Source organism: Acomys russatus, chromosome 16 (assembly GCF_903995435.1).
Source record: "Acomys russatus chromosome 16, mAcoRus1.1, whole genome shotgun sequence".
NCBI lineage: Eukaryota > Metazoa > Chordata > Mammalia > Rodentia > Muridae > Acomys > Acomys russatus.
Genome location: NC_067152.1, coordinates 39,456,602 through 39,482,487, shown reverse-complemented (window position 1 = coordinate 39,482,487; position 25,886 = coordinate 39,456,602). Strand labels below are relative to the sequence as shown.

Below are 25,886 nucleotides of genomic sequence, written 5' to 3'. Positions count from 1 at the left end.
AGGTCTGTGCAGCTTTAATCAGCCCTTAGCAACTCCTGCTGATGGGAGGCAAGTTGTGGTCTGCAAGACCCATCTGACCATCAGGGATCACAAAGGCAATCTGAGGTATTCATTAAAAAAAAAAAAAAGATTTATTTTACCTTTATGTTTATGTGTGTGCATTTGTGTGCACCTGGGTGCAGGTGCACAGGGAAGCCAGAAGAGGGCGTCAGATCCGTGGAGTTGGAGTCGCAGATGCTAGTGAGCTGCCCAAGGTGGGTGTTCTGCAAGAGTAGCGAGTACTCTTAACTGCTGAGCTAGCTTTCCAGCCCTGATGTATTACTTTTTGTTATTCCCCACCCCCAGCATCCATAGGATCTGTCTTATTGACGTTGCATTGAAGCTAAAATTTAACACAATTTAAACTAAAATTGTGTTAACATTTGCAGTAAAACGTTTGTCCCTGTTTTTTAGGAAAAGAAATCCAGAGAACAGGCCATCTTCAAAACTGATGCTTCAAGGGCTGGAGAAATGAATGGCTCAGTGGTTAAGATCACTGGCTGCTCTTATAGGGACCCAGGTTTGACTCCTAGTACCCACATGGTTTCAACCATCTGTAACTCCAGTCCTAGGGAATCTAGTGCCCTCTTCTGGCTCCCACTGGCACCAGGCATTACACATGGTACACTGACATACATGCAAGCAAAACACTGACGTATATATGTGTGTGTGTGTGTGTGTGTGTGTATGTGTTGTGTGTGTGTGTATATCAAATTTTTAATTAAATTATAAATATAGGTGCTTTAACAAGTGAAACACAAATTTCCATATTATAGAGCCTGACTGCTTATCTGAATGGAGTTAATTAAGCATTAATTGTGTGTGCTGTGTATGCTCATGTATATGCATGCTCATGCGTTGGCAGGGTGTGTGTGTGTTTGTGTATGTATGCTCAGGTGTATGCATGCTCATGCATTGGCTGTGTATGTGTGTGTATATATATAGCTTTGAGTGTTCATTGCTAGGCACTTCTACTTTTGGTTTGAGACAGGGTCTCATTGGCGTGGACCTTCACCATGCAGGCCAGGCTAGTTGGCCAATGAGCTTTCAGATATCCATCTCTTTCCAGCGCAAGCAGGCAGCATTGCACTTTTCTGTGTGCTCTGGGGATTGGACTCAGGTCCTCAAACTTGTAGGCAAACACTTTACTGACTAACCCACCTCCCAGTCCTGTCCACGGATGTTAAAGTCCCTCCTTCTGCCTTCAGATGACCATCCGTTGCCCAGTCCCCCAGACACTGCTTAGACATTCCATCTTGAGGTCATTGGTGGCTGCTTAGAATCAAAGCCATGTTGGAGGCAATTCCTCAAGCTACTGGGGGCATGAACATTATAGAGTTACTCTGACCTGCCTTCCTGAAGTGATCACTATCAGCTCTGGACTTCTTAGAGCTGTTTCATTAAGTTAACAACAACAACAACAGGCCGGGCGTGGTGGCGCATGCCTTTAATCTCAGCACTCAGGAGGCAGAGGCAGGCAGATCTCTGAGTTCAAGGCCAGCCTGGTCTACAGAGTGAGTTCCAGGAAAGCCAAGGACAGAGAAACCCCTGTCTCAAAAAAGCCAAAACAACAACAACAACAACAACAACAACAACAGGCATTTATTTGAAGATGAATCTTTCCAATTGTGGTAATGGTAAAGGTGAATCTATAGTTTCCTCCCAAATTTTTCTTGCCTGTATTCAAGAGAAAAGGAAGCAGCAACTTACTATTTGTTATGGGTGCCAAGAAGCCAGCCCAAAGCTGAACTTGTAGCTAGCTTTGCCTTTGGTGACAGTCTGAGATTTTTCTGTATGTCCCTATACCCTTGTTTTATGATTGGGTGGATTTATTTGCATATCATAAATCCCACTGAACACATTTTTCTAAGCCATAGTAAGTAGTTTGGGAGAGCCAGGCAGTATGAGTGACATAGCTTGAGAACCAACACAGCCCATTAAAGACAGGCAGCCACAGGTAGCCCACTAAGGACAGATAGCCACAGGTAGCCCACTAAGGACAGATAGCCACAGGTAGGGCAGCCAGACATTCTGACTGCTGAACTGTCCCTGCTTAGGGAGCCAGAAGGAGAAAACACATTTTCAAACATAATTGAAGTCTACACGTGGGATGCTGAGCATGATGCTTAGACCCCAGAGCGGGCAGCAGCATCCACACACCTGCACTTGCATTTCCTCCTATCCTAGAGCTGTGATCAAGCAGGGGACGAGGGCTGGCTTTCTTCTTATCATTTGTACACAAACCCGTGTATAACTGGAAACAGTCAGTTAGTCACTGGTGGCGTGAGGAATAGCTTAGTTAGCATATTTAAGCATAGCATTAAGTGTATGACACTTGACACTTGTGCCACTGATGAACGAGGCAACACAGCCTTTGCCCTGTACACATCTCCGTATTCCGTTAGCTGGCCCTAACTTAATGTTTCATAAGCACCATTCACAAGTCTTCGGTAGTGTAATCTTCATAATGTTCAGCTTTGTGTGAGGTTATTTAGAAACCGTCTTTGAGGGCTAGGGAGATGAATTCACAGGTGAAGGGGCATGCTGGGCAGGCCAGGTGACCTGAACTTGGTCCCCACAACCCACATAAAGGTGGAAGGCAAGAACCAGCTCCACAGAGACGTTCACTGACATCCAACGTGTGCCACGAAAAACATGCCCCCTCCCCACTAATAATAAATACACCTTTGAGAACTGGGGAGATGGCTGGTTTGGATAGCACACTTGCTGCCCGAGTGTGAGGGTCTGAATCTGGGTCGCTAGGGCTCATGGAAATGTTGTCTGAGCACGGCAGCCCATTTGTAACAGCAGCGCCCAAGGGGTGGAGGTGGGGTCCTCTAGGTGGGCTGGCTCACTTGCCTGGCAAGCTTCCCTTTCACCAAGAGACCGTGTCTCAGTAAAATAAAGTAGAGCATAATGGAGAGAGAGCAATATCAACAGTTAGCCTAACACGGAAGTACACGCACACATGCATACATACACACTCATGCGCACACAGGCATAAATACACACATACACACCACATATGCATAGGCAGGAAGAAACAACAACTTTCCCCCAAGAACCAATAAGCCAAGAACAAGAAGAAATTCTAAAACACCTTGGAGGAATTGTGCAGTTACGGTTCTCTTTTCTTTTCTTTTTCGTTCTTTCTTTCTTTCTTTCTTTCTTTCTTTCTTTCTTTCTTTCCTTAAGAAGTCTTATCTGGCATTAAAAACAAGGCAATTTCATGGTTTTCCTTAAAGGTATTATTCTACTTAATTTGTCGTGTTGTTATTATTTATGTGTGTGTGTGTGTGTGTGTGTGTGTGTGTGTGTGTGTGTGTGTGCTGGGGAGAAAATTGTTTCCCCACAAGCATCCCAGTCTGGTTTCGCCTTTCAGGGTACTGATCCCAGCTTCCCCAATGGCTCCCTAAGTAAAACTAAAGCAATTTGAGGAGAGAAAAATACAATCTGATATCAAAGCAGGCTTTGTCTTGATAAACACAGTGATGGATGGCCACGGCCCTTTAAGTCCTTTTGGGTAAATGAGTAACTGATTGTATCTGAGAGGCAAGCGCGAGTTTATATTCTGGCTCTCACAGTATGTTTTCCCTCGCTCTTCTTACATTGACTTAACTTGTTTGAAATTGATGAAATGCCTAACCCTGGCACCAAGGGAGCGCCTGTGAGGCTAGACACATTTATAGCTTAGGGGCCCTCTGGGAAGAAGAATACAAAAGTACCTTACTTACTTTCACCTTTTTTTTTTTTTTAAACAAACACGTACATTCATAAGAACATACCATCCCGCTCATGCTCCTCCTGGCTCTGGGAAAGGCCCATGCAAGAGAAATGCGGAAGCTTACACGCGATTGGCTTTGTTGTGGTGAGTCCATTTCTTCAGGTTCAGTGTTGTGGTAAATGTCCACCCTATACTAGACACACAGGAACTAGCTACTTGGTTTTACACACACAGGACATGTATGTACTGGCTCCGCAGAGATACATGGGAATATACAAATGTAAAATAGCAGATCACAAGATTACATAGTGTATAAACACACACACACACACACACACACACACACACACACACACACACACGGGTTTGGTTTAGGTTGGGTTTTTCCGGGTTCTGCTGGGCTGCTGCTTTCCACAAGGTCACACCCAGGCGATGAAGTCCTCTCCTCCAGACCTTGAATTGTCTGCCTGCACGAAAACGGTCACTTTAGGGGAGAAGCACTCAGAGGGCTGTCCTCTCAGCCAAGCAGGCTCAAATCCTGCTCTCTGACCGGGGGCTCATGTTCTAGAAGCCAGGAGTGATGGGTAGGGGAGGCAGGAAGCAGGAGAGCGGCAAATGCACTGCCAGGAGGCAGGGCTTGGCTCGTGTGTGCGCATGTTGTGTTTCTGGGTAGTTCAGATACTGGTTTGGAGGTCTCCATTGAGGAGGGTCCTCTGGGTCTCCGTGGTCTCATTCAGCCGGGATTTGTCCTGCTTACTGTCGCTCCGTTCCCCATCATCTGTACCACTCACCTTGACCAAGCAGAGAACATTCTGGAAGCTCTTCTTGAAGTTGTCAGATAAGAAGGCGTACAGGATGGGGTTGGCGCAGCTGTTGGCATAGGTGAGGATGACCACAAAGTCAAACATGCCTTTCAGGGCTGGGGTGGGACTGATGGCCACAGACACAGAAGAGACATTGAAGATGTAGAAGGGAAGCCAGCAGAAGATGAAGACAGCCACCACTATGGACACCATTCGAGTGACCTTCTTCTCTGACTTTTTCCTCTTAGAGGATCCCACTCGGATCCCGGAGGACTTCACCTTGATGATGATAAGCAGGTAGCAAAGACAAATGATGGTGAGGGGTACCAGGAACCCGAGGATGAAGGCATAGATAATGAACCCTGTGTACCATGCCCCAGATTCACCTGGCCAGTTGATGGTACAGCTGCTCCTCCCCCACTGGTTGCTCCGGAGGCCAGCATATATCATGATGGGCAAAATGACCAGCAGAGAGACACCCCACACAGCCACATTGATCATCTTGGCTGTCCGGGGTCGCCTCCACTTGGCTGACTTAATAGGGTGGACCACAGCCAGGTAACGGTCGATGCTCATGACTGTCAAGCAGAAGATACTGGTGAACTGATTGATGCCATCCACAGTCATGACCACCCGGCAGATGGCCTTGCCGAAAGGCCAGTGGACCAGCGCCACCTGCATGGCCAAGAAGGGCAGCCCCAGCATGAAGAGCTCATCTGCAATGGCCAGGTTGAGGATGTAAATGTTGGTGATGGTTTTCATCTTGGCATAGCGGAGGATTACATAAATGACGAGCGTGTTGCCACACAGCCCAACAACGCATACCACGAAGTAGATGAAGGTGAGGACCGCGTTGCTGGTCATGTCGTAGTACGGCTCTGTCTGGTTGGAGCCATTGCTTGGCCCCAGTGAACCGTTACTGTCAAATGGAGAGGGCATCCATATTTGGCTCCCGTTGAATTGCTGAGAGGTCATCTCCATGGCTGCTTTTCAGACAGTCTAGAACCAAGCAGCCCAGAGATCTTCTTCTCACCTCAGTGGGCTCTGGGGGCCAAGAATCTATTGTGGCATCTGGGAAAAGGAAAAGAAAACATCAGTCCCAGGCTATTTAGGCTCCTTCTGTGTCCCGTGTTTCTGGTTTATCTTCTTTTTATTTTATTTAATTCTATTTAAATTTTTTATTATTAATTTATTCTTGTTACATCTCAATGGTTATCCCATCCCTTGTGTCCTCCCATTCTTCCCTCCTTCCCCTTTTCCCCTTATTCCCCTCCCCTATGACTGTTCCTGAGGGGGATTACCTCCCCCTGTATATGCTCATAGGGTATCAAGTCTCTTCTCGGTAACCTGCTGTCCTTCCTCTGAGTGCCACCAGGTCTCGCCCTCCAGGGGACATGGTCAAATGTGAGGCACCAGAGTACGTGAGAAAGTCATATCCCACTCTCCACTCAAGTGTGGAGACTGTTCTGACCGTTGGCTAGATCTGGGTAGGGGTTTAAAGTTCACCACCTGTATTGTCCTTGGCTGGTGCCTTAGTTTGAGCGGGACCCCTGGGCCCAAATCTGCCTATCATAATGTTCTACTTGTAGGTTTCTAGGACCCTCTGGATCCTTCTACTTTGCCATTCTCCCATGCTTCTCTCATCTAGAGTCCCAATAGGATGTCCTCCCCTCTGTCCCAGTTTCCTGGTAAGTGAAGGTTTTCGTGGGTGGTTTATCTTCTTATTTAGACATTTTCCTCCCACTCTCTCTTTCTTTCATGTATTCATCTGTGTGCTGCTGCATGCGTGTGTGTGTGTGTGTGTGTGTATGGCTGTGTGTCTGTGTGTAGGCCAGAGGCTAGTCCCAGCTGTGATTACATAGGTACAATTACCCCTCACCGCCATTTGAGTGAGGATATGTCACCATGAGGCCTGGGCTAACAGCTGAGTGAGGTGCACGGATCCGCCTGTGTCTGCTTCAGCACCCACTGTGATTACAGAAATGCGTTACCACACAGGGAAGATTTTATGTGGGTCCTGAGGGTTGAACTCAGGTCCTCTTGCTTGCAAGTCAAATGCTTTGTTGACTGAGCCATCTCCCAGTCTCCTTCCATCCCCTCCCACTCCCGCTTCATCCTCCCTCTCTTGATTTTTTGGAGACAGGGTATCCTGGAATTCATTATGTCACCAAAGCTGACTTTGCCCAGGTAGCACTCCCCATGCCCCAGCCTCTTGTGCTGGGGGTTATAAGCCTGAGCTACCATGCCTGGATCCTCTTAGATGCATTTTTTTTTTTCCATCTGAAAAACGAGTTTTCTTTTTTTCCATCTAGCTGCCAGCCCGCCTGTCAGCCTGCAGACTTTTTGAGGTCTTTTTCAAATGGTGGGGGAAGGGTTTGAGTTAAACCATCATCCTTGATGACGCACGTGTGGCGGATGGGTATGGCTTCAAACACATAGACTTTGACCCCTAAGGAATTGACTGGTCCAGACTGTAAAAAGGCATATCTTGGAGCATTGCAGCTCTTGGCCCTGGATGGGTCTGACACCAGCATTCAGGGGCCCAATGATGAACTCTAGGCTGGCTTGATGCCTGTTTGGGAGAGTTTTCAATCAGAGACTACCATAGTGAGAAAACTCAAGAACTTAAAGGGGGAATAAACTTTGGCTCTGTAGCTGAGCCCCACGTGACCTCATGCCCAGCCCTTAACTGCTGCGACTCTCCTTTGTCAACATGGGGGTGTCATGAAGATTAAACAAGAGAAGACGTGTGCAAATGCCTAGCATCGTGCAGGCTCATAACCAGAACCTTACAAATGTTACCCCCCCTTCTCTCTACTGTCTCATTATCTCTAATTTATTGAAACCTGCCTACACAGTGAGCCAAGTTATAGTCTTCAATATGAAAAGTAAGAGTGTTTTTCTGTCATTAAAAAAAATGTGTTTTAGGTCCCCCCCCCCCCCTTGGTTTTGTTCTTCCAATACTCAATGCCCTCTATCCTCAACCCATACTTGGGAAAACCCTTTCCTAAAGGCTCCTCATGAGTGGCCTTTTTTCCTGTAGTTCTCTGATTTAGGACAAAATCAGAAGCTAGGTGGGGGATGCAGACTCTTCGTGAATGTCAAAAGAGGCTTTAAACACTGGTGGGCTTCATTCATACCCATTGTCCCCTCCGTCGCCCTAACCACCTCAGGAGGTGTCCTTCCTCACTTAAAGATGTGGAAACTAAGGCTTAGAGAGCTAAAGTCCTTGATGAGATGGCATTTGAACATGAGCCAGCTGGCTCCAAGTCTTCTGTGGTTTTCACCATGTCCCAGCTGATGTTCAGTGGATGGAAATTGGTGGCTGGTACTCAGGCAACTGACTCTTGAGTGACCTGCATGCTGAGAAAATAATGAGGATGCTGCTGGCTTGGCCTAAGATGTAAAGCACCAGATCAACCCATAATTAAGTGATTTACCACAGTTATAAAACATTTTGGGGTGGTCACTGTGCTGGGGTCCTCTAGCAGCTAATACTTTAATGGGGGAGACAGGAAATGAGTCAAGTCACATAAGTGTTTGAATTGCATGGAGATAAGGCTATGAACAAAGGATGTTAGAACACCGTCCTTCCTTGGGGGGTTCTCAGGAATTGGGGGCAAGAGCTCAGGGTAGGAGGTCTGTCCAGAAAGAGGAGAGTTGGTCAAAGGCTGGAGTGTCCGGCATCACTAGCTCACTTGCCTGACACAGTTCCCTTAAGCAGAGTGCTTTTCTAAGTGAATGCCCAATGCTGGTAGAGGCTGCAGAGAAAGTAAAGTGGAAGCCAGCAGCAGGCCGGTGCGCCTTGCCCACCTCTGCCTCTGATTCATTGCATACTGCCAGGTGCCTGGCTTTTCTTTCTGCATTAATTTCCCCAGCATATGCTCAGTACAGTGAGGATTCTTGCATTTGTATTTTGGGGACCCACGGCATTGCGTCTGCATTGGGTATAAACAAGCATAAGCAAGTAGCTGTTACAAACAGAACCTGTAAAGAAACTATTTTTAGTATCCCTGAATTAACGTGAGTTATTTTCACTGCCTTTTTTCTTTCTTTCTTTCTTTCTTCCCTATCTTGTCAGTTACTTAATACTATAGAATTCTACCGACCCAGAATTCTATTCATACTGCCTGCAATGGGCCTTGCAGTAACCATTAGCTTGTGCCATCTATGTACCATTGGAGGGCACCTCAGTGTCTGACTGGAACTGAAGGCCTGCTGGGGCCATAGAATACCTATCTGCCTATCTAGAGCCTGGAAGTTGGGGGGGGCGGGGAAAATACTTTGTTGGTATAGGGCCCATTGTGGTGCTTCAGCCCTAACTGTGTTGTTTGTGCAGATCCAGAATGAATGGGGGGGGGGGGTCATTTTCCTCTGGAATTGGCTGAGACACACCTCCACTTTGGGGGGGGGTGAGCCATAACAACTGTGTGTTCAGAGCGTTGGAAGGTGGGTGGAAGTCATAATGCTGAGAACCCCATGGGAACACAGAGACTCCTCCAAGGAAAGCTTGAGCTTAAACTCGGGAGGCAGAGGCAGGCGGATCGCTGTGAGTTCGAGGCCAGCCTGGTCTACAAAGCGAGTCTAGGACAGCCAAGGCTACACAGAGAAACCTTGTCTCAAAAAACCAAAACAAACAAACAAACAAACAAACAAAATAGGATTCCTATGTAACAAGTCAAGTGCCTAAATCTCCAAGTGACTTCTTTTTCTTTTATGATTGTCTCACTGAAAGTGAATTCTGAAAGCCACTGGTCGATACTTGTTGAATTGTGGCTAAATTAAATGCACCAGGAAGTCTGATGCTCTGCTTTGTTTTTCCACTGTCAAAGCTGTTAAACACTGGCCGTAGCTTGGTGGGTGTTTTTCACCCTGGAGAGAGTCCTGGTTCTGATGGAGAGTGGACTGCCACTCTCTCAGAACCCCCTCTCTTATTCCCATAGTGTGCTCCACAGCCGGAGAAATGAGAGGTGGGGTGGGTGAGATGTCACAGCTTTGGGTCCAACATCTCTCTGTTGTAAGCCCTCAAGACCACCTCCCTCGAAGTCTGCCAGACGCCTCCACCCCCACCCAGCTCCAAGAACCCGAGGCTGGAGCTGAAGCCGGCACCAGGATCGTCAGCAACCCTGTGTGGTCCACCATGGCGCTAGAGTGCCCCTCTGCGTTGGGGTTAGAGGCAGATAGTCAAGCCTCAGGACCACAGAGTTAGTGTGGGGGAAATATTTGGGGCTGTTAACTTTCTGACCCTGGAAACAAAGTGTTCCCTAAAGGATTTTCCACCATTTCCAGTCAGACAAGGGAGAGTGGACTGCGGTGCCTGCATGTCCAGCTTCGAAATGCTGAGGGGACCGAGCTGCCAGCGACAGCTAGGAGCGCTTGAACTGTCGCTTGGGGACCTGACCATTCAGTGGTTGGTTCTTTCCAATCTAGACAGATGTCTCTGCCTGAGGGCGGCTGTGTGTGTGTGTTGGGGGTTGGGGGTGGGGTGGGGTGGGGAGCTGACTGCATACAGTCTGGGCTGCCTCCCCATCCGGCGATGAAAAAACAAAACAAAACAAAACAAAACAAAAAACTGGGAAGAATCTGCTTTCCTTCTCTTTCGGTGATGTCCCCATCACCTGTCCCTAACTTAGGTCTCACGGTGTGGACTCAGGAACCCTGTGGTGGCACCTGACATGTCCCTTCTCCTCTTGGACCAGGGCTGTTTTTTTCAAGTGGCTAGGAAATTAAGTTGTCCCCATCAAAGCTAGCACCTGGACACTCCGGCTCGCAGGGCACACGCCACCGTATCTGGGCATTGGCTTTGCGGACAAATCCATCCTGGAACACACTACCTTTCCACCTCTGACGCTAGGAAACGCATCTCTCATTTCCACCTGTCACCTCCAAAGGCACAAAAGCAGAGAATTGCGCGCCGGGACCAACAGGCAGGTCGCCCGGATTGGCGCTCTATGCCCAGCGCAGACGCTTGCAGGTGCCCAAGTGCGCTTGTCGCTCCCTCCATCTCTCGGTGACACACGCATGTGCACACAGACGGGCGACCACACATACCTCTCACCTTGTTTTTCCACGAACACTCGGGTCTCTGTGTTTTCCGGCACTCAGAAGCTGTCCTTTACCCAATCAGGCACCCGGGAGCGCAGCAGCTTGGCGAGTGGCGCTCTGCTTTGAGCTTCTTTGGCTGGCTCGTACTGGCCGCTCTGAGAGAGGTAGCCTGGGCCCCGAGAGAGCTAGCCTAGCCTGCAGATCATTGACGCCCGGCCGCGGACTGGTGCTCCGGGCGCGGGTGGCCTCGCTAGCGCGCCGGTGGCTGCGCCGCTAGCACTGGCCCGGGCGGGTGGCAGCCCCTGGGCACATTTCCTCACGCCCCCTCCCGTGACGTCACAGCAGCTTCGCTCCGCCCGCCGGGTCCTCTTGGACCCGGTGAGCAGAGAGAGGAAACCTGCCGGTGGCCGAGGGCGCCCGGGGAGGAGGGAACAGTAGACCTGGATTCTGGTGGGGATGGGTGGGTGGAGCGAAATCAGTGTCCCTACGACTCCTCCGGGTGAGGTCGCGCACGGCTTTCTCTGCGATTTCAGACTCGTTCGGTTTTACCCAACAAATTCCAGGCAGCTGGTGCTGCCACTGGGGTGACCTAGACTACCTCCGGGACCTTTAAGTCTCAAGTTTGCAAAGCCGTGCCTACCACGGACCAGTCCCAGGAACAGGGCACCGGTTGCAGAGCCAGGCAAAGGGCAGAGAAAAAAGGGGGTGAAAACAGCCAGCGGGTCTCCCGCTGCAAGCGCCTGCAGGTGTGTGTGTGCCGCATCTGGCTTCAGTCCCAGCAGGCAGCAGGAGCTGGGCTAGACCAGTCTCCCAACTGGAGGCCCCAGGGCCGCACAGTCTTTCCTAGCTTTAATTTAGCCTGTCAGTCAGTGCCTGCTGGTCTGACCCAACCTAACCGCTCCTCCTACGCTCTGTGGCGCTCTGCAGGAGCAAAGAGGGACCAGCAAGAAGTGGGAGATGTGTCGCGTCAAGTTGCAGCTATTTATTTTTGACTGTGATGATTCAGTCGGTGTTCCAATAGTTTAATAAGTCATAATCAATCCTGTAGCCACCTTTCCCTCACCTCTCAACACACACACACACACACACGCCCTATGTGGTTCCTAGAGCACGGGAAACCAGAAAGCAAACTCTGATTAGCTTTCTCCATGGGCTTAGCCGCCCTGATGTGACCATCCTGTTTATGATCCCCTTGCGTGCTCATCTGGGAAAAGCATAAATCCAGAAGCTGCCTTATGATGGTGAGGGTTGACAGAGAAAGGGAGCCAGCAGGTAACAGCAGTCTGGGGACTGCTTGTAAGTCAGGGTGTCACTCATAGGCATCTACTGGCACCAACTCTGTGAGATGAGATATTGGCCCCTGTGGGCGTGGTAGAGATTCATTGGGGTCCTGGTGATGTTAGGGGGACAGCTTGTCTTTAGCTTTTTAGGGGGGGTTGAGGGCCGGAAAAGAACAGCTCTCAAGCTGAGGGGAGTGGCTCTGGGGAAAAGAAGGGGGGCATCGGATGAGCTCAAGGGAAAGCCTCCTCCCACCTGTGTGACACAGTTGTTACAATGCATATTGCCACCTCTAGTTTAAAGCCAATGACCCAAAGAGCCGGGCGTGGTGGCCCACGCCTTAAATCCCAGCACTCGGGAGGCAGAGGCAGGTGGATCGCTGTGAGTTCGAGGCCAGCCTGGTCTACAAAAGTGAGTCCAGGATGGCCAAGGCTACACAGAGAAACTCTGTCTCGAAAAACAAAAAAACAAAAAAAAAAAAAAAAAAAAAGAAAAAGAAAAAGAAAAAAAACCAATGACCCAGCCAGCTTCCAGGGCCAGAGAAGAGTGAAGAGCCACGACGTGCCAATTCTAAGTTCAGATCCCCCCATCACGTGACCTTGTCAAAGTTCTCCAACTGTTGCTGCCCAGTTCTGTGTGTTGTTTAGAAAAAAACAGCTCGTGCAAAACAGGAACCTCTGGTTCTCAAAGTTTCCTTCTCCCACACACAAGGTGACCCCCAGGGGGCAGTGTACGTTTTTTTGGTTTCTGTACTTTTGGCTCCTTATCAACATCACCAGCAAAAGCAGCCTGCTCCTATCAGCTAAATAATCCTTTCCCAAACAACCTGGGCATCATTTTTGTATGCTCTTCGCATGCTGAACACACACAACGGAAGCCACCCTTCATACACTTGTGAAGTCTTTCCCCAGCCCTCTCAGAGTCAGGTCCGGGTCCAATGGATGACCCCCAGGCACGCCTATCTCATCTACAGGTGGCCCAGTAATAGCTGAACACTTTGACCTTGACGGCAGAAAACGGCATCTAGAACAATTATTGATTTTGCCCAGGTCATGTGTGCCTTTCTCCCCTCCCCTCCCTGGACTCCAGAAGGCCTCCAAAGAACTCTTTAAAATAGCTGTTGGCTTTGCTGCCCCACCCCCGCCAACCCCCAAGCTTCGAGCTCCCATTCCTTGTTTGACATACTCTACTCTTTTGACCCTCTCCCAGCAATTTGCAGCAAGCCTGTCCTCCCCTCAGCAGCTCCTTCCGTAACTAAGTAACAAAACCTTGAGTCAAAATATACAGGGGTTGGAAGGGTGATGGCCTCCTGACTGGCCAGCAGGAAGATGGCTAAGCCAATTAAATGACACACTTCTCCCATTTTGCACTTATCAGAGGGACACTAGGTGGCAGGAAATGAACAATGGTGATGGGTCAAAGGACCAGGCCAGGGCTTAGCCCACTCTTGTGGGAAAGTTCATAGTCTGGGAGCTCAGCAGGCAAGAAGGCTGGGCACTCTCAAGTAGGTCGTTCTGTCTGGTCCCTTAGAGGCTTTATCAATTAAGTGGGGAGAAACTGTTCGTCTGCCATCAATTTGGTGAAAGTAAATATTGCAGTTAAGCTTAGAGGAAATTGTGAGCCCTAGGAGGAGAGTTGGATTGTTTGGGGGTGTTATATGGCGGACCAGGTGTCTGGCATAGTGTCTGTCATCCGCGCTTGTGACATTTCTGTGGACGGAGCATGTCAAGCGTGCAGGGGTTTGGAACTCACTATGTGGTCCAGGCTGGCCTCAAATGTGTGGTGAGTCCTCTTGCCTCTGCCTCCAGCCTGCAGGGAGTGCAGATATGTGCCACCATACCTGGCCTTGATTATTTGTTTGGAAAATATGGCCCTGGATTACCGTAATCCTTTAAAGATACTGTCATTTGGCCTAGAGGGCTTGGCATCTCTTTGGATGCACTGTGCATCTTTGGATGCAACGTGAGCCCCTCTTCCCTTCTCTCTCCCTACTCCCTGCACTTTCCATTGGCTTTACGTGGGTGGGTGGAGCCTCCAACGGTTTCCACCTCTGGAGTGAGCTATTGCTTTTCTCACTCCCCTTCCGGTTCCTCTATCCACCCTGCTGGAGGTGCATGAAGAAACGCTGCTCCCAAGAGGGACCTGGGAGCCCCTGATGTAGAGAGCTGATGGCCCAGCATTGTGTATGTGGGGAAACCAAACTCAGAGAGGCCAGGTGGCTTGCCCAAGGCCATTCAACTAGGGACTAGAAAGGCAAGAGTCCACTTGCCGGAGTGCATTAGGTTTCTCCCACAGGACACAGCCCACATGGCCATGAAACCCTGGGCAAGGGAGGAAGTCCTTCCTTCTGCCAGTCTTAGCAGCTCTCTTCCGCTAGTATGTCATCCCCAACCACACACCAAGAGTCCCCAGTGCTCACCCGGAGCAAGTCCTTGGTGAGAGTTGGGAAAGATGTAGCTTTCTCTAAGGTGACTTCAGGAGGAGGGTGCGGACAGCTCAGGAGAGGTGGTGCACCACACCTGCCTTGCAGATGACAATACCGTGATGTGTCATCGATTCCTGGCCCACTGTCTGCATGGAGCACATGTCTATGGTCTCAGCGACCCTTGAATACTTTTGGCATCTGCCACTGGCACTATTAGTTTGGTCATTCCAAGACATCTTGCAGAAAGACACTGGTTGTCCTTTACTTACCCCAGAACTCCACACGTGATTTAGCCCCGAGAACCTTCCTACAAAGCATGATTGATATGCTCTTTTGTGAATGGACCAGCCAAGGCACAGAGAGATTGAGTTCTTCAAGGTCACAAAGCTACCAATTCAAGCTACCTGCTTTCCGAGTACCCACAGCACAGTTGCCCTGAGCAACAGAGGGTGGCAGATCCATCTTCTCCACCACCAATTTAATTATATGGAAGAAGGACCATTCCCCTAATGTGGAGCTTTTGTTGCCTCCCCTCCCCCCTGATGGTTTCTCTGTGTAACAGCCCTGACTGTCCTGGACTCACTTTGTAGATTACGCTGGCCTTGAACTCACAGAGATCCGCCTGTCTCTGCCTCCCGAGTGCTGGGGTTAAAGGCGTGCGCCACCACACCTGGCTTTATTGTTCTCTCTGTCTCTGTCTCTCTTTGTTTCTCTGCCTCTCTGTCTCTATCTGTCTGTCTGTCTGTCTGTCTCTCTCTCTCTCTCTCTCTCTGTGTGTGTGTATGTAGGTGCATGTCAGGGTCACAGGCATGTGTAGAAGGTCAGAGGTCTGGCTTTGCTGTCATTCCTTAGGCATTGTCTGTTTACCCCTCCTCCCCCCATATGTGTGTGCGCGCGCATGTGCGTGCTAATCACTGGCCGGGAACTCACCAAGTATGCTTGTCTGGCTGAGGAGCACAAGGGATCCGCCTTTCCCTACTTCCCTAGCTAGCACTGGGCATTTCAGGCATGTACCACCACGCTTGGCTCCCCCCCCCCCCCCATGTGTAGGTTCTAAGGGTAAAACTCAGATGCTCAAACACAGTGAACACTTAATGCACTGAGCCACCCCCAGCCATGGTTTTAATTGTCTGTAGTTGTTCTTAGCCTCAGGATGTCTTTGCAGATGGCTTCTCAATAGTCCCCCAATACTTGACGGCTCTGGCAGCTGTCTAGTCCACCCCTGACCTGCTTTCCTGCTCAGAAGTGTCAGGTTATCGCCTGTGATGCAGGTGGGTGATCTGTAGCTCTTTAGGCAGATGGAGAAAGGACAGCTGCCTATAGGGTGGGACTTCTGCCAGCCTGTGCAGAGGCACCTGGGAGTTTTATAGAGAGGACTGGATTGGCTCTGTCCTAAGAGGTCTTGGTTTCCCAGGTCTGGGAGGGAGCCCAGCACTTTGGAGCTCTTCAGGTGGTTTCACCGTGAGCTGTGAGAAGAGACGCCCCAGAAGTAATCCCAGCCTGAGATCTTGCCACTGTGTAAGTGGTGCAGGCACAAGGCCTTGGGGACCTCTGTACTCCTGCACTGGACCAAAGCTTTAGAACCTGTCACCTAGCCATGCCCTTGTGTGAAAGAACCAGGGTAGGATGACAGCTCTCGGCCTCTGGCCAGTTTCCACCCTAAACTTGTGCTGTGTCTGATAGAATGGTGTGGCCCAGCTCGTGAGTGGCCCAGCAGCCCGCAAAGGGGCCAGAGGTTCCATCTGTATGCAGAGTCATGAGGGGCCCTGTCTCAGAGATAGGATGGCAGCTTCAGATGGAATCATCTTTGTTCCTTGGGACTACATGCCTGTGCGTCCTCGGGAGTCAGGGGACTTAGTGAGGGGTCCTGCCCTGTCCCCTCACCTCTCTGGACATCCTCCTTGCCCATTTCTTCCTGAGCCATGACATTTGCATTTTAGCATGGCTCTGGGGGGTGGGGGTGGGGCAGCTCCATGGAGGGGCTCCAGGCAGAGATGCTAGCCTGGTATTGGTGGAGCATGGTCTTTGCCCTGGATCATGCTCCATCTCTTTGTAGGTTCTAGTTCTCTCTGAGTCAGATGTTTCTACTCCAGAGGAGCCTCTACACCTAGCAAGCAAAAGCTGGGAAATGATCCAGTCACTGCAGTTGATTGACAGGTACTTTCCTTTTTCTGTGGGGTCTGCTCTGAGACTGCCACCTAGTACCAAACCCTATGTAGGCTATGTTTTACCTCAATGCATGTAACTCATGATACACTTTTTAAAAATTAGGCATAGTAAAAAGAAGCGAACTAATAACTAATAATAATAATAACTAATAATAAACACAACAGGAATACAATAGGAAAAGTTTTTTTTTTTTTAAGATTTTATTTATTTTATGTATGAGTGCCCTATCTGCATGTACACCTGCAGGCCAAAACAGGGCGTCAGATCCCAGTATAGATGGTTGTGAGCCACCATGTGGTTGCTGGGAATTGAACTCAGGACCTCTGGAAGAGGAGACAATGCTCTTATCCACTGAGCCACCTCTCCAGCCCCCAGGAAAAGTTTTTTTTTTTTTAAACTTGTGAGTGGCTTATTCTGGAATTTTAATTTTATGTTTTCAGACCTCAGTTTACCCTGAGAATCTGAGACTGTAGAAAGAGAACTCTGGAATGAAGGGACTTTCAACCCCTTGGACTGCAGTTCCCATGCCGGCCTCAGGGTGGCGTGAGCACACAGAACTCCATAAGGGGCAGGTGGTGGGTGTGGGGTGGGATGGGGTGTGCAACGCTGTTTTCTCAGTTTCATCCCTGCAGAGTGGAACCCAAAAGAGCCCTCTACAGCTGTTCTTTTCTCTTCTTTCCCATTTTCCTGCCACTCTCTTGGAGTGACTCAGAATGATGGTCGTGGTGCCATTTAGAGAAGAGCTACCATGAGTGGAGAGAGAGAACACCCGGAGCTGCTATGAGGGATTAGCTTCCGAGACAAGGCCTCCTGGCATAAGGGAACCACAGGAGCCTTCTACTTCGGCCTCCCGTGTAGCTGAGAGTACAAATGCGCTTCCTGTACCCTGCTTCTGGCAGAGGCAACCCTCATAGAAAGATCCGTGTTACCCAAGTGGATGTGGGCAGGCTCTTGAAAACCGCCTGCCTGTATCTGCTTCTGCTGAGCGCTGCCTCCTGAGTGCCATGGAGGCCGGGAGCACAGGCCTTTCCCTTCCGTTAGCAGTGACACAGGCGTGGGCTCCCTAGAGTCCTAGATTTCAGCTGCAGGACCAGGAGGGGCTTTGTTCAGCTGGGCGGTATCCAGGGATGGGCTCTGGCCATTTTCCAAGGTGGTGGCTTCTCCCTCGTGGGACAGCTGGCTGGTTGGCATTGTTCCGTGGTCCGGCTGCTAGTCAGTCCTCAGGCGTCCCCGGTACATGCCTGCTGGGGGTGGGGGTGAGGGGCGGGGCGGCGCGGCGCCCAGAACAGATGGCCAGTCCAGGGAGGGGCTGTGGGAGGCTTCTTCATCCTGTAAGACCCCACCCTCGAAAGGGCTACGGGTGTGCTTCTGTGCCCCCCCTTCCCCCACTTGCTCTCCTGCGACTGGATCGCTCCTAAACAGATTGGCCCTGTGGCTGCTGCCAGAACCTCATTTCTCCTAGCTACTTTAGACACTCAATCTCTCTTTCCAGAAAGTCTCTTTTAGTTGGGAGTTAGGAAGCATGACAACTCCTGGACTCTGTTTCCTCCCCCCCCCCCCGCCCCCATCCCATTTTGAATAATGGGACGCGAAGCTTAGAAGTCCTTATACTTAGGCGAGGTGAGAGCTTTTGAAGATCCCAACGTGACCTGACAGAGTCGGTGACTGGGGGAGGGAGGCAGGGTTCAGAGCACGACGCTGCCAACAGACTTGATAAGCTTACTCAAACAGAGCTTAAACAATATGTATGCAACTTATATATGCACAGCATATAAAAAGCTTAAGCAACTTACGAGACTTGGGCTGTATCTAAACATCACGTCCACCTCCTCCATAAAGATTTGGCACCAACGAGCCTGTTCTAAACCTTGTGGTTTCAGCTCCAAGCTGAATTTTCAAGGACAAATTCCAAAAAGTGATTTGGCAGCGGTGGCACTGAATGCATATTTGGTTTTCTAGGACGAGCACTTCTGAGTGTGAGTTAGGGTTAGACCGTTTTGAAATAGCGGTCCCTCATTTGATGTCTAGTTCTAACGTGATTGGCACAAACAAAACACCAGCACGAAACACACAACTGACTGTACTCGTGCCTGTGAAGACTCTCTATGTGGCACTCCTATGCAGGAACAAGCACCTTCAACTATCCATCCATCCATCCAATCTATTTTACCCATCCGCCCATCCATGTAGCCCCATCTACTCATAATCCATCCATCCATCCATTCATCCATCCATCCATCTGTTCATCCATCCATCATCCATCCGTCCATCCATCTGTCCATCCATCCATTCATCCATCCGTCCATCCATCTGTCCATCCATCTGTCCATCCATCCATCCATTCATCCATCCGTCCATCCATCCGTCCATCCATCTGTCCATCCATCTGTCCATCCATCCATCCATCCATCCATCATCCATCCATCCATCCATTCATCCATCCATCCGTCCATCCATCCATCTGTCCATCCATCCATCATCCATTCATCCATTATTCACCATTTCAGCCACCCATCCATTAATCATCCATTTATCACTCATCTGTCCATCCTATCATCTATCTGCATATCCATTTATTATCCACCATCTATCTACCCTCCGTTCTTATTTCTATCCATCTATCTATTCACCATCCACCCACCATCCATCTATTCATCCTTTCATCCTTCATATACACTCAACTGTTCGTTCACCCATACGTTGTCATTCATCTACCTTCTACTCACCCACTCATCATGTATCTCCCATACACCCGTCTATCCATCAGTCCATTGATCCATCTGTCTGTCCATCTATCCTCTATCCATCCATCCATCCTATCCATCCATCCATCCATCCATCCAGTCAACAAATAGAAACAGTATATCAGAGAAAAGGGAGAGATCTGGTTTTCGAAGCCCTGATATTGAACTTCTGATAGCGTCCTCTTGGGTCCAGGGTCCCCATAAAACTTAATCTTGAGCCCTAACTTCTTGGCAGGAAACATGCAGGCAAGTATTTAGAATTGAGGTGCCTCTGCCTCAGTGGCTCTTGCAGAAATCAGGTGTTTTTCATGGCCTCTCACATCCTATCCAAGAGAGACTTCAGGGTTGTTATGTCTAAAATGCATTCTCTCCCTGATCTTGGTATCTTGCCACAAAACTGGCAGTTTGTCAAAAAGCAATTAGCATAACATGACGTTGTGACTATTTGGTGCACTCCTGTAGTGGGACGGGAAGGAGGGCCGCTTTGGCACCCTGTGTGGCTAGGGGCTACCTGGTGGGCTTGGATTACTCATCTTGATTAATTTCTCCTAAACTTACATCCTCCTCCATAACTGAGGTGTGTGTATATATATATATATATATATTTATATATATATATATATTTATATATATATAAATAAAAAACATATATACTGATTATATGAGCCAGTCTTTAATACAAGGCAATAGCAGGATTTGTTCATCCAGCAAAACCTTCTGATTTTGAGTTGAGCTTTCTGTTTATTAATTTATATATGAAGACGTCTTAGACAGGTAAAGGGGAGGAGTAGGCTGCTGAGGACAGACTGTACAGCCCCGCTCCACCCCTCCGTTTCTCATACCCTCCCTGAAGATAAGCATTTCCAATTATTTCTGTCCCTACGCCTCTCACCCCCCCCCCCATGCCATTGATTTACTTCTATGTTTTGTAAATGGCACATGGGTACTTCTGGTTTTTGAATTTTCTCTTTTAGATTCTGTTGGCTTCCCGCTATAAAAAGATGCTCAACTCAGTGCTTCTAAGTCTCCCAATCCCCTTCTCTTTCCGTCAAATCAGAAGTCAGCGTTTGTGTTTTTATGACTCCGTAAATATTTAAAACTGAGCCAAGGGCTCTGCTTGGCTGCTTTCTCTTTCTTGTGGAGTCTTTTGTTTTCCCTGGGGTTAATGATTACCTCTTTTCTTATTTTTTTTTCTGCTTACTTTTCTATGTATTTATCAACGATTCATTCTCAAATTCTGACAGTTGAGAATTCATTCCATGTTTTACTTTCATTTTGGACTTTGAGACCTCTCCCTGGGTTCAGTTACAGTGGTGCCCATCCCTGAGGTCTCTAGCACAGCTTAGCTCTTCACTTTCCTGTCAGTTTCTTTCTTGCTTTCCAATGTTAGATGGCTTTCTCACTCTTATTTTGAAAGGCCTACTTATTTTTATTTTATGTGTGTGCACGTTTTGGCTGCATGTATGTCTATTGACCATGTGTGTGCAGTGACCTCAGAGGCCAGAAGAAGGCAATGGATCCCCGGAACTGAAGGTATAGATGGTTGTGAGCCACTATCCCAGAGCTGGGAATCCAACCTGGGTCAGTGCTCTTAGCTACTGAGCCATCCCTCCAGGCCTGGCTCTGAGTCTGGTTTAATTGCTTGCGTGGGTGGAATATCACCTCCAGAAACTTCCAGAACAATGGTTATTAACCTGTGGGTCTCAGACCCTCTTGGGGGTCGAATTACCCTTTCACGGAGTCACTTAAGACGATTGGAAAACTCAGCTATTTACATTACAACTCATAACAGTAGCAAAATTACAGTTATGAAATAGCAACAATATGCTTTTATGGATGGGGGGGGGGGGCTCACCACAACATGAGGAACTGTATTAAAGGGACACAGCATTAGGAAGGTGGAGAATCACTCTTCCAGAGGAACTCAAAGATGACCTGACCTCTTGGTACAAATAGCCTGTGGCATTCACACAAATGACACCACCCATTTGATTGACAGACTATGATGGAAATAATATTTCGCTTCCAAGGTTAAGGCAAAGAGCTGTTTTTGAGTTGTGTGTGTGTTGTGTTGTGTGTGTGTGTGCACGTGTGCATGTAGCAGTCAGGGGGCAGCCTCAAGTGTTATTCCTTAGGCCTTTTGTTTGAAACAGGCTCTCACTATGTAGTCCTGGCTAGCCCAGAACTCGCCATGTAGACCAGGCTTGCCTTGACCTCAGAGAGCCTCTTGAGTGCTGCTATTAAATCCATGTGCCACCATACCTCATAATATTCCTTATTCTCTTTTTAAATAAAGACTTGATTAAAACATGTTTTGCATTTTATAAAAACTTATGTATTTTTATTTTATGTGTGCAAGCGTTTTGTCTGTACACTACGTGCATGCAGTACCTACAGAGGCCAGAAGAGGGCATGGAGTTCCCCTGGAACTGGAGGGATAGGGAAGCCAGCATTGCTGGTGCTGGCAACCAAACCCAGGTCCTCTGCAAGAGCAGCTAGAGAGGTCTTCACTGCTGAGGGGTCAGTCCGTCTCTCCAGCCTTACATTCCTTTTTTCGTAAAAGCTAGTGCACTGGGCGTGGTGGCGCACGCCTTTAATCCCAGCCCTCCGGAGGCAGAGGCAGGTGGATCGCTGTGAGTTCGAGGCCAGCCTGGTCTACAAAGCAAGTCCAGGACAGCCAAGGCTACACAGAGAAACCCTGTCTCAACAAAACAAAACAAAACAAAAACAAAAGAAAAGCTAGTGCTACTTTAGGTGCTTGGAATAACTTCTCATTTCTTTGCTTTCTTTTTTCTGGTGTTCTTATTATTCAGCATTTCTCATTCCCTTGGCTTAATTTTTTCTCTTTATTGTTTTTGCTTTACTTTCTGTGTGATATTTTATTTCTAACTCTTGTATTGCTTTTTTAAAAAAAATTCAACTGTTGTATTTTTAATCTCCAAGAGCTTTTTCTGGAGGCACTCACTGTTTATAGACTCCTGTTACTGTGTCACGGAGGCACCCTTCGTTCTGACTCTTTGAGGACTGTTCTTTTTATTTATTTATTTATTTTCTGTTCTTATTTTTAATCTTCTACCCCTTGCCTGACCATTTCTGTCAGAGTCCCTTAGCATATGCAGTCAGGGCTTTCTGGGGGTGTCACTAGTGATCCCAGATGACAAGCACTCAGGTGTCTTCTGGAGGCTCTCCTCACGTAGGTGTGGCTGACTAGGTCACTGTAGAACCATCTGGCTGCTCTGTTGAAGAGCCTGCATGTGTTATGGCTTTTTTCGTTGTGTTAACAAAATACTTGACAAAGCCAACTTAAAGGCTTGATGGTGGTTCTCTATTTCAGGGTACACACAATTGGGGGGAAAGGTGTGACAGCAGGAGCCTGAGGTCGCTGGCCGCATGGCATCCGCACTCAGGAACCAGAGGGAGGTGAATGTGTGTACTCGGTTCACTTTCTCCTTTTTGTGTAGTCCAGCTCCTCCCCACCCACCCCCCCGCCCCGGCATGCACAGTGGGGTAGCCCAGATTAGGATGGGTTCTCCAGTCTCAGTTAACCCAAATTAGAAATGCTCTGCCCCCGACCTACCCAGAAGTCTGTCTCCTAGGTGATTCCAGATCCCGGCCAGTGGACCCTCACTATAAAGCACCGCGTTCTACAAGCCCCAGGTTGCTCTCACTGACTTGTGAGCTTTCTGTCCCACCTCAGCTCCCGCCGGGATCCTGGAGTCTTGTCACTCTGGCTGCTTCTAGTGCTTGGCGCTCTGAATGGGAGGAGGTGTTGTAAGGTGCCCCCAGGAGGGATGCGTGATGCGCATTTAATTCCCTTCCTTATAGCCTTGTACCCCATCTTCACCTCTTGGTCCATCTCATAGCCCTAAGTCCAGAGCCTGATCAATCCAACTCTTTCAAAGATAACGGCTTGGGAGAACTGCGATGTGAGGCAGCACGTCGAAGCATCTGAGTGCTCAGCATGTCCTCCGCCAACCATCCCCTTCCCTCTGACCCTGGGTCCTCTGTTCCTGGACAGCTTTGGAGCTCTGCAGTGTGACTACAGTTTCTGTCTGATTGGTTGGGGTTTTTTTCCCCTTTCTATTCATGGATATTGTTTTGTTTCTTTCTTCTTTTTGAAGTCAGCTCTCTCCCTGGCTGTTTTCCAGCTTTCAAAGTGGTGGCATAGTTTTCTTGCTTGATGGCATTTCATTTTCTTTTTATTTAAAAAAATATTTATTTATTTATTGTGTATTCAGTGCTCTATCTGCATGTACACCTGCAGGTCAGAAAAGGGCATCAGATCTCATTATAGATGGGTTGTGAGTCACCATGTGGTTGCTGGGAATTGAACTCAGGACCTTTGGAAGAGCAGTCAGTGCACTTAACCGCCGAGCCATCTCTCCAGCCCCCTTGATGCCATTTTCTTTCAGTATTTTTTTTTCTTTCAGTATTTTCTTTTCCCTTTGAATCATTTCTTTCCTTACTATCATTTTAGAGTAGTGTGGTGGTTTGAATGAGGGTGGCCCTTGTGGCTCATGTGCTTGAATGCTTGCTTCTGAAGTTGGTGGAATTGTTTGGGAAGGATTGGATGGTGTGTTCTTGTTGGAGGAGGTGGGTCACTGGGGGTGGCTTTGAGGTTTTAAAAGCCCCTTATAGTCCAAGTCTCTTGCTCTCTGTCTGCTGCCTGTAGATCAGCTATTGCCCCAGTGTCATGCCCGTCTGCTTCCCACCACGATAGTCATGGTATGCTATAGCCCTCTAAAATGTAAGTGAGCCTCTGTTAAATGATTTTTTTTTTTTTTTTTTTGTCAAAGTTGCCTTGGTCATGGCGTCTCTTCATAGAAGTAAAACAGTAACTAGGATAAGTAATTTGGAAGGAAGAAGAGAAACTCATGTGGATTATCTTGCTCTATTTTTATAAAATATTTTATTTAACTATTTGTGTGTGGTTAAGTACATCATGTGTGTGCAGTGCCCATGGAGGCCAGAAGAGGGCATCAGATCCCCTAGACTTGGAGTTACAGGCAGTAGTTGTGAGCCAGCTGATGTGGGTGCTGGGAACCGAATTCAGGTCTTTTGGAAGGGCAGAAGACACTTCTAACCACTGAGCCAGCTTTCCAGCTCCCTCATTTGCTGTATTTAAACAGATGTCTTAATAGGTAGTCTGTATCTGAGTTCTGTTTGTTTTTATTAACACACACACATATACACATACATACACACTATCCAATGTATGTATGTATGTATGTATGTATGTATGTATGTATGTATGTATACACACACACACTTTTTTCTTTTTTGGGGGTTTTTTTGAGACAGGGTTTCTCTGTGTAATAGACCTGGCTGTCCTGGACTCACTTTGTAGACCAGGCTGGCCTCAAACTCACAGAAATCCGCCTGCTTGTGCCTCCCAAGTGCTGGGATTACAAATGTGTGTCACCATACCTGATTATATGTGTATATTTTAAAGTTTATTTACTTTCATTTTGTGTATGAGTGCCATCAGAGGTCAGAAGAGGGTGTTAGATCACCCAGGATTGGATTTACAGATGGTAGTGAGCCACCGTGTGAGTGTTCAAAACCAAACCTGGGTCCTCTGCAGGAGCAGCCAAGTGCCCTTAACCAATGAGCCACTTCTCCGGCACCATGTGAAAATATCTTAAACTCTTATTTAACTGCTTATAGCAAGTTGAACATTATTAACCTGGTTAGCTTTGGACCTGGTTATCAATTTGTTTGGCTAAGTGCTTTTCACAGTTGAAAGCTCACACAAGGTCCCGCCCCAGGGATGTCCCAGTGCCTCACTCTGGATCCGCCATGAGCTGGTGGTGAGACTGTACCTTCGGACTTCCCATCAAACAGTGCCATTGTTGTGGTGCCTGCTGACACTGCAATTGGAATGGACTTGATTCCTGCTATCTCTATCCCCTTTCCAGGAATAGGTGCTCTGTCTGCTGATGTGCAGTGACTATGTCAGATGCATGGGGGTGCTGTTTTTGTCTAGCTGGGGTAACCCCTCGTGACCCCACGTGGGGTCCGTTTGATCTTGTGAGGCCAAATGATTATAAGATCCTCTTTAGTCCATGAGACTCTCTTTACTTGAGTCTTCCTCCTTCGGTGTCGCTGCCTCCTTCTTTCTGATCTCTTCTGTCCCTCTATATTTACCTAATCTGATCTGTCCAGTATTTGTTTTGTGTCAGATCCTTCTCAAGGAAGGTGGAAACACACACGCCACACTAGATGCCCAGGGCTCTAATGGGAGTAGACAGACTTTGGGTAGACGACCAAAAAAAAAAAAAAAAAAAAAAAAAAAAGTCAGGGGATTGTGACTCTGCCCAGGAGGGACCAGGATTATGAATATTCATTAGGTAACTCAGGGTAGGGGTGGGGGGCGCCTACTGGAGTAGCATACTGGAGGATAGACCAGCTGAGAAGAGATGTGCTTGTCTGTGAGGTTTAGCCAGAAGCCTGAGTTTGGCGTCTGCACCTGTTAAGCTCTGTGCTGGGTGCTCTGAATTAAAGCTACGTAAGAGGGCTCCTCCAGCCGCTTGCTCCGGGCATTGACAGAGAGACCTGCCGGATGGTTTCCCTGCAAAGTGCTCTGTGTTCTGACAGTGGAGTGATGTCCCTTTGGGGACAAAGTGTGTTATGAAAGGGAATAGAGGAGAGGGAAAGGC

At 48.4% G+C, this 25,886-nt stretch overlaps 2 protein-coding genes across 3 annotated transcripts in view; one reads left to right on the top strand and one right to left on the bottom strand.

Moving 5' to 3' along the window:
• Slc39a11 (solute carrier family 39 member 11) overlaps positions 1–25,886 on the top strand; it is a 407,103-nt gene that overhangs the window by 20,351 nt on the left and 360,866 nt on the right. The window lies entirely within an intron of this gene.
• Sstr2 (somatostatin receptor 2) lies at positions 3,310–11,010 on the bottom strand. 2 transcript variants are annotated; one of them, XM_051158982.1, is made up of 3 exons: positions 10,625–11,010; positions 4,555–5,637; positions 3,310–4,230 (listed from the first exon to the last, which is right to left on the bottom strand). In XM_051158982.1, exons 2-3 carry the CDS (start codon positions 5,545–5,547, stop codon positions 4,183–4,185), a joined length of 1,041 nt encoding a protein of 346 aa, XP_051014939.1. In that variant the 5' UTR covers positions 5,548–5,637; positions 10,625–11,010; the 3' UTR covers positions 3,310–4,182. The 2 variants fall into 2 exon arrangements, with proteins under 2 accessions (XP_051014939.1, XP_051014938.1); XM_051158981.1 differs by having other exon boundaries at positions 3,310–5,637; positions 10,625–11,006.

Bases quoted from the DNA above. Each gene is read 5' to 3' on its own strand.
- Sstr2 (XM_051158981.1), bottom strand. From the start codon at position 5,547: ATGGAGATGACCTCTCAGCAATTCAACGGGAGCCAAATATGGATGCCC.